At 35.3% G+C, this 8,377-nt stretch overlaps 1 protein-coding gene and 1 long non-coding RNA gene across 4 annotated transcripts; one reads left to right on the forward strand and one right to left on the reverse strand.

Moving 5' to 3' along the window:
• The first annotated feature begins 2,351 nt into the window (after positions 1-2,351).
• Positions 2,352-5,950, forward strand: LOC127068143 (uncharacterized). Of its 2 annotated transcripts, none has more exons than XR_007782841.1 (4): positions 2,352-3,041; positions 3,150-3,413; positions 5,221-5,726; positions 5,807-5,945. It is a non-coding gene; the product is annotated as an uncharacterized LOC127068143 (long non-coding RNA). The 2 variants fall into 2 exon arrangements; XR_007782840.1 differs by having other exon boundaries at positions 2,354-3,041; positions 5,221-5,722; positions 5,807-5,950.
• LOC127068130 (15-hydroxyprostaglandin dehydrogenase [NAD(+)]-like) lies at positions 4,850-8,354 on the reverse strand. 2 transcript variants are annotated; one of them, XM_051003880.1, is made up of 7 exons: positions 8,210-8,354; positions 6,849-6,982; positions 6,499-6,622; positions 6,320-6,426; positions 6,052-6,225; positions 5,794-5,948; positions 4,850-5,627 (listed from the first exon to the last, which is right to left on the reverse strand). In XM_051003880.1, the coding sequence occupies exons 2-7, from the start codon at positions 6,939-6,941 to the stop codon at positions 5,513-5,515; spliced, it is 768 nt and encodes a 255-aa protein (XP_050859837.1). In that variant the 5' UTR covers positions 6,942-6,982; positions 8,210-8,354; the 3' UTR covers positions 4,850-5,512. The 2 variants fall into 2 exon arrangements, with proteins under 2 accessions (XP_050859837.1, XP_050859838.1); XM_051003881.1 differs by lacking the exon at positions 8,210-8,354 and adding an exon at positions 8,035-8,175.
• Between the last annotated feature and the right edge of the window lie 23 nt (positions 8,355-8,377).

Raw genomic sequence — 8,377 nt, forward strand, 5'->3', positions numbered from 1 at the left:
CCATCGCTCGTTGTTTTATGTTGGTTTACGCCAACGATAAATACAGATATAATTTTTTAACGATTTTGACGAACGAAATCGCTTCAAAGATGAATATTCGAGTGAGAATACGATTCTTCCGAACTTTCGAATACGCGCTTCGTTTTGTTTGAAAAAATCGTGTCAAAAAATGATGTTTTCTCGACGATAATTCATGCATAAAAGTAAAGGATAAGGTTAATTTTAAAATTAGATAGTTTAAATCGTCGTTATAGCAAAGTCTCGTTGCGCGCACGTAAGTTTGTCTGTTTTTGAATACATACAAAGAGGCTCTTCGTAGAAAAAGAAAGATAACATTAGTATATAGATAATAGCTTAAAGATTCCTTTACCTATTGTTTCCGGCAAACAACGAAAGAAAAACTGGTCGAGCGTGAAAAATTGTTGTTACTACGTGTGTATATATACGTCGTACGTGTATACAATTCGGAGAATTGGGGAAGTCTTGTAGTGAAAAGTATTTGTAAATAAACAAGGGACGATCGGAGAGATCAACCGTGGCACGATTTTCCCACATTCGTCGTCCTTACTAAGGCGTGGTTAGTACGCAGTATTCGTTCCTCTAAGCATCTCTCTGGACGTGTTTTATCTGGACGACGAACGAGTCTAACAACGCTTGCATCGAGTAAGTATTATATTTCTTAAGTATTTCTCGTAATTTAATTTACATTGATAATCCAGTTGGCACTGGATATAGCTTCACTCGGAATGATAAAGATTATGCTAGTAATGAAATTCAAGTTGCAAGACATTCGTAACTTGGACTGTCGCATATGCGCGTACATCATCTGTGCAATTCAAAGAGAGAGATGGAAACACTCTATGATATTATAATTGTTAAATTTCTTATCGATTTTTAATATATAGGTTATAAATAAAAATAAAAAACTTTTATAATGAGGATTAATTTAAAAAATACTAAATGTGCTCTGTGTAATATATTTAAACTTCATAAAAAAAAGAATAGTTTATCCGCTTAATTGTAATTGTGTATTTGGTAAAAAGTAAAGAATAAAATATATTTAGTTTATGAATGATAATCGTGATCGTTTACCATGCACATAAATTTCCAATTATGTCCAGTTGACAATAGAAGAATTCGTAGTTCTAGGATGCAATTTATACGATTATATAAAACTTAACATCTTCGATTTTCAGTAAATATTTATCATTGAATGAAATAAAAGTCTTATGCCTCGATATTCCTTATTCCGATGATGTCCATTACTAATTACAAGTCAACAATAAACGTTGAAAGAATCCACATTAAATTCATTACTGCAAAATTAAAGAAATAAAGTTACAAGAATGTTATGAAAGTAGAATGAATTCAGAATCCTCAGCTATTCGATATATGTACAACACATTCAATAAAAAGATCCATAACTGAAAGAAAAGGACCAAAGAAAGTTTCAATAAAAGAACATTAATTAATCGAAGAATGAAAGTATAAATTTAAACGGAAGATGTCAATTCCGTTTAGCCAAATCTATCTTGCATATTTCCAAGTACATACGCCACACTATACCGTTAACCATAATGAACAAAGTCACAATGCATACGTCCTGAAAAGGTAAACATACAATTAATTAAACATTCTCGTAAAGAGTACAGTGATAATAAATAACAACATTTGTCAACTACTGCTTACCAGTTTTCATCGAGCGTCGAATACCATCTCTTACTATAGATAAGTAAAACTGATGACGAAAATTCCGAACGTCATATTTCATTCTATCATAGATAGATAACGATTGCTATATGGTTATATTAGGTTAAAGAACGTTAAGTAGAATAAGTTATATTTCGCAGTTGAGCGTGATCGATGTTAATAAATTCACCCGCGGAAATCGCGTTTTCGGCATTCGATCGATATATAAAATCAGAGTGTACGTTACATAAAATATTCTAATTAATTACAATTAATGAGAGGACGAAGCTCGGTTGCGACGCGTGCGAATTTAGAATGGCGGATTAAGCGACAGGAAGGCAGCTATGGACCGTCGCGAGTACGCATTACGTCATCTTTTTAATGGCTTCCCCACGTGCTTGTTGTTTCGATCTATTTGTATAAAAATATGGAAACATTAAAAATATGATATACGAAATTAAAAACTATCTAAGCGGATATCTTGCTACATCAAACTGTGAAAATTAATCATTTCGATTTGATATCTGTAGAAATAAAGCTCGTAAACGTGAAAATATATTTGTAAGGAAAATGTTCGTGCGCCCGCGTACGATTATTTTTCATATAAATGTATATTATTTCCGATGTTAGTACGAGGAAAGTATTGATTTTGAAGTTTCTGCTTTTAGAAAGAGGGAATAACCATCCGACTCGTTTAAAGGTCCGTTTTTGTTGACAGTACGCGTAGACGAAAACCGCGAGATCGAGAATTATAGATTATTGGAATTTTAAGTTAAGGTTATTTTAATGAAATACTTAACAGCATAAAAAGTGTTAATAAGAGAAAAACAAGTTCAAAGGAAGAACGATATTAAATTTCTACAAAATAAAGAGAAATCGATATAAAAAAGCCATAAAACGTGACGAGATCGTGGGAAGAGATCTATGAAAGAATATATATGAAATTTCTTATTAAAACGCGTATAACGAATATCTCGCGATTTTATCTACTATTGTTTAAAGATTAGATATACTCCATATACACCGTACAGTGTCTAAACGAATGTAAAGTAATCGAAATTATAAATTATTTAAGGTTAGGGCTGTCTATCACTCGTTGTTTTATGATGGTTTACGCCAATGATGAGTACAAATATAATTTTTTAACGATTCTGACGAACGAGATCGTTTTAAAGATGAATATTCGAGTAAGAATACGATTCTTCCGAACTTTCGAATGCACGCTTCGTTTTGTTTGAAAAAATCGTGTCAAAGTGATGTTTTCTCGACAATAATACGCGCATAAAGATAAAGGTTAAGGTTAATTTTAAAACATTTAAATTGTCGTTGTAGCAAAGTCTCGTTACGCACACGTAAGTTTGTCTCTTTTTAAATACATACAAGGGGCTCTTAATAAAAAGAGAAAGATAACATTAGTATATAGCTAATAGCTTAAAAGACACTCTACCTATTGTTTCTAGCAAGCAACGAAAGAAAAACTAGTCGAGCGTGATAAATTGTTATTACTACATGTGTGTATGTACCATGTACAATTCGGAGAATTTGGAAAGTCTTGTAGTGAAAAGTATTTGTAAATAAACAAGGGACGATCGGAGAGATCAACCTTGGCTTTCCCCCATTCGTCGTCCTTACTAACGTGTGTTAGTACGCAGTATTCGTTCCTCCAAGCAGCTATCTGGACGTGTTTTATCTACCACGAACGACTCTGACAACGCTTGCATCGTGTAAGTGTTATATTTCTTAAGCATTTCTCGTAACTTAATTTACATTGATAATCCAGTTGGCACTGGATATAGCTTCACTCGGAATGATAAATACTATGCTAGTAATGAAACTCAAATTGCACGAGACATTCATAACGCTTTAAACTTTTCCCAGAATAATAATTTTTTTGTTATTGGTGAATCTTATAGCGGCAAATATATACTTTATACACACACACACATTTCAATATTGATGAACGCAAACTTAAGATGTTCATTGAATAATTTAAATGTTCGTGACAAAATAAAAGCGACAAAGAAATTGATATATGTATATATATATATATATTTTTTTTTTAATTCGTTTCTTATATATACTGATATACGTTGAACATTAGATATACAGAACGTATACGTATAGGTATGGAATACTGTTTTTAGCAAACAATGTATGTTTTACTATAATCGATCAAAATTTTTAAATTTATTTTTGTATTTTTCATTGTTTAATTTTTTTTGTTAAATCAATGGATAAAAAATCAAATTTTCTAACTCTTTCCAGTACAAGTTAGAAACTTCCTGAAATGTGGAAAATGATATGGGAGAGTTTTTTTTTTACATCGAAAGAATATCGTTTACGAATGAAAGTGTAATAAATTAATAATCGTGTGACTTTAATTTGTCAGGTCTTACGTTTGATCGAGTTTTCTTAATAAAATAAAGAAAAAAAGACGAGTAGGATTTATTCTTCTTTTCGATTTTCTTAAAAAGCTATGCGATTTTATTGGCAAAGCTTGCAACATACATTCTCAGCAAATCATAACAAACAAACCAACAATAGTTTCCATTATCTACGAATATTTTTTTTTTTCTTTATCTCGTCGATCGAGAATACGTAATATACATATATACGTATATATGTATGTGTCTATGTATGATGTGGGTGCGTGAGTGTATGTATGTATATATGTATGCATGTATATATACGTATGTACGTATTTGTTTTGAACGTCCTTCATCCTCTTAAATCTTGCTCGTTACCTATGTTATAATATATTGAAAATAACAACATATGAAATTAGAAATTAAAATTGACAATAAAAAATAATCAATTTTAATCCTCAATCCTTGAGACTCGTTCAAGGTTTGAAACCATGTAGGTCGTGTATGTAAATATGCGGTCGAATTGTCGATAAAGCAATTATGATATTATACATATAATAACTATCAAAATTATAAAGTCAGTCTGATCGCTTTTCGATGATTAATTATTATTATTTATAAAGCTTCGATCTTTAAGGTCATTAGTCTGTCGATCTTAAGCATCATCGATATTATTCACAAGTTATTAATGCTATTAACAACGATATGAATGATTTGTTATCATATTTTATTTTGCAAGTAAAAAAATGAGCTTCCTATGGTACGGTAAGAATGCTTCGAATCTCAAGAAGCGATTTGTGAGTTTTATTTGTCAGGCCTCGCTAATTGGCCCAATCCTTTATTCAAATTTGCTGTCTTTTATTCTGGCGCAAAAATACATAGAAAAATGTCATATATATTTAACGCTTTCTTATTACTTTATGTTTTTATCTTCGGCAACGCTCGATGGACGAGTAGTACCTATTTACTTATTTTACGAGTATATACTTCCTTTATCAATCGCTTTCTTTTTTTCCTTCTCACACGCACACGCACGCACACACACACACACACACACACACCTTCCCATTTTGAAAAGCAAATGATCAACGGACGTATCCGTTAATGATCAAGCGATCGACGCGATTCTAGCGTGCTAATTTTATCGGAGTGGTGCTACTTACAGGTCTGTTGAACGAGTAAAAACGTACAAAATGTCGACAGATCGATTCTCGACATGATGATCGAGTGAACATCAATCGACCATATCGTAATCGTGATCCTGAGCGTGATCGTCACAGAGTTCGATCGAGAACTTACGATTTCGGCAGTGTTCGACTATAAAATCGATACAATATTATACGTAATATTATGGTACGGCATAGTTATCTTGTGGTCAAAGCGAGGAAGAATCACGTGTCGTGCAAGACGGACGCGTTGAAACTTATCTTTTTATTATTCTCTCTTAAGTAAATTATTTAATATTTTGGAAAGTTCACTTCGCGAGGTGGTTCACCGTTCTCGACCATCCAAATGCTTCCGCTTTTGCCCATACTCAAAATATGAATCAACGCTTTGGCAACGTGCTCCGCTCTGGAAAAAAAAAAGAGAAAAAAAAAATTAGAAAAGACAAAAAATATCTTGTATCGAATACGTATCCACTTGGGAATATATTGTTGATAAAAATAGTAAGTGAGTATATGTATCATTTATCAAATTCGTTTCGATTAATTATCGACACTTATTAATTTTGACTCACTTTTGCGGAACAGAAGAAGCAGTGTCTCGACTCCAGGCGTCTTGATATCGTGGCGAAAGTAACTGTTTGCCAACATCTGTCACCAAATTACTGTCCGTGGCGCTTGGACAAAGTGCCATCACTTTGACGCCCGTTAGCTCCACGTGATACTGATCCTATTCGCAATAACGAATGTTACATTAAATATATCTAATAATCGAAATAATAAAAATGATATTCCTCGTCTATATTCGGATTAAACTTTCCATATCGACGCACCCCAAATGCTCTGGTAAGACTAACGATTGCCGCCTTTGTAGCCGAATAGATGGGCACGCTGACGTAGGGGTTGATACTGATATTACTTCCGGTATTTACAACTATACCGCCCTGTCCACCTTTATCCGTACCCATAAATCGTTGAGCCAAGAGAGTGCCACGTATCACACCGTTCTAAAGATTTCAACAACGAGATACGCCGTATATAAAGTTCCTCATTATATAATTGCCGCTTTTGATTGTTATTTAAGGGAAAATATTCACTTACAAGATTGATGTCGACTTCGAGTTCCCAGAATCGATCATTCATTATACCGGCATTATTGATGACTATGTCGATATGTCCAAAAGCAGCGATTGTTGTTTGAAACGACGCTGTGAAAAGAGATCGTTAAAGAGAAAAATCATCCATGGCACATTTCTTTCTCACGAACGTGATGGTGTTACCTTCAAATTGTGGATAATCTGTGACATCGCATTGGGAGAATATTACTCGATCTTTTCCGTATTTCACGGTCAGTTCGTCAGCCAGTTTCTCGCCTTCCGTACTGTTTATATCACAAATCGATACCTGTGACAAATCGATAGAAAGGTCTGATAAGATCTAAATGATTACAGAAACGAAGAGAGACATTACGCTGTTTCCAAACGTCCTTTCACTTTCTGTTAATTGTCCGTCCTAAATATAGTATCATGGACATACAAGTATCTACAATTACGATTGTATTCTCGGATTTCTAACTATCTTCACAGATATCAAGAATCTTCAAAAGAAACAAGTATCGTTATTCGCTGACCTTGGCTCCCTGATTCAACAACTCGATGGCGTAAGTTTTTCCGATACCGGAAGCAGCCCCCGTTACCAGGGCAACTCGCCCTTTAACTTCCATCCTTCGATCGAGTTCCTAGTCCTGAATCGTAATGCCTCTCCCTAAACAGGGAAAAACAAGTGTACAGAGAAGCACAGTTAATATGGTATAATATTGTGGATCAATCCAAGTCACTTGACAATGAACTTGGCTGCGATAGATTCGCGTTGCTCGGCCTTGACAATGCTTGCCGCATTATCGCGGGTAACGAGATATCGATTCGTAACTCTGGATTTGATTCTCGACGAGTTGATTTTGCTGGTACTATCGAACGTTTCGATTTATCGTGAAAGATAGAGAGCGCGCCGTCATTCAGGGTGGAATGGAACAAAAGCACGTACAAAAGTACTACCCCCCCCCCCTCTCTCTCTCTCTCGTATTCACTCGCTCACTCCTCGCGTGTGTCGTAAGTAAGTACATGAGTCACTGAATTTAGTTTGAAAGCGTCGTTTACCGCACGCGCTTACTCCTTCTTTCTTCGTTCCTTCCCGTTCCATGCATCTCCCACTGCGAATCCCCTACGAGGTTTTTGTATCTACGTATGTACGAGAGACGTAGCGTGCGTGCGTATGCGTGAGTCTGGGTTGATACACGAGTCGAAGCTCTAAGCGTTTTACCACACGCACCACATGTCAAACATAGCGCGTATACAAAGTTCTTTGCCGGTTGACACGTGTATGTCCCTTTAGAATAAGACTCGCCGATTGAGAGATCGCGTATCTTTTCCCTCGTTTCTTTTGCTTCGTCTCGTCGTAAAAAGGAGAACATATTGTTCGTTTGGTTCGCGTTACAATGTTGAAAAAAAAAAAAAAGAAAAATTAAATACTTTCGGAGATGAAAAATCAAATCGTGTCACTTTCTTTCGATCGAAAATAAAAATAAAAAGATCGATTTAAACGCTATTTAAACGTTAATTTAAACTTCACTCGGATGAACTTGATTCTTCCGTAAAGGTGAAAAAGGGAAAACCTCGATAAAACATCTTTATAAAGAAGAAAATGAAATAAACGAGAAAAAAAATTAAAGGAGATAAGGTAAAATCGAGGCAATACACAAAACGCAATTTAGTAGCGCGAGAAGTTCCCTTTTCGTTATCTTTAGACAATTTTTATACCTTCAAAATCCCGCTGGCTCTCCCGTCTCGAGAAGCCAAGATAAAGACTGGAACGAAAACGAAACGTGTCTCTCGATAGAGTACGCGCGTACACACGCACGTACGTAGAATATGCGCGCGCGCGTACAGAGACGAAAAGAGGAAAAGAGAAAGAGAGGAAGAAACAAACACGCACGAGTATCGAGATTCCAGGCTTCAACGAGGTGTGGTTGGTGGTCGGGTTCCTACTGGAAGATCGAGACTCGCCTAAATTCCCTCGGCAAGTGAATGCGCACACACCCTATATAGCTGGATATTGATTGGCGCGGGGTTGCGTGCCAACTTGTGACGCACGTGTGTGCGT

Source organism: Vespula vulgaris, chromosome 12 (assembly GCF_905475345.1).
Source record: "Vespula vulgaris chromosome 12, iyVesVulg1.1, whole genome shotgun sequence".
NCBI lineage: Eukaryota > Metazoa > Arthropoda > Insecta > Hymenoptera > Vespidae > Vespula > Vespula vulgaris.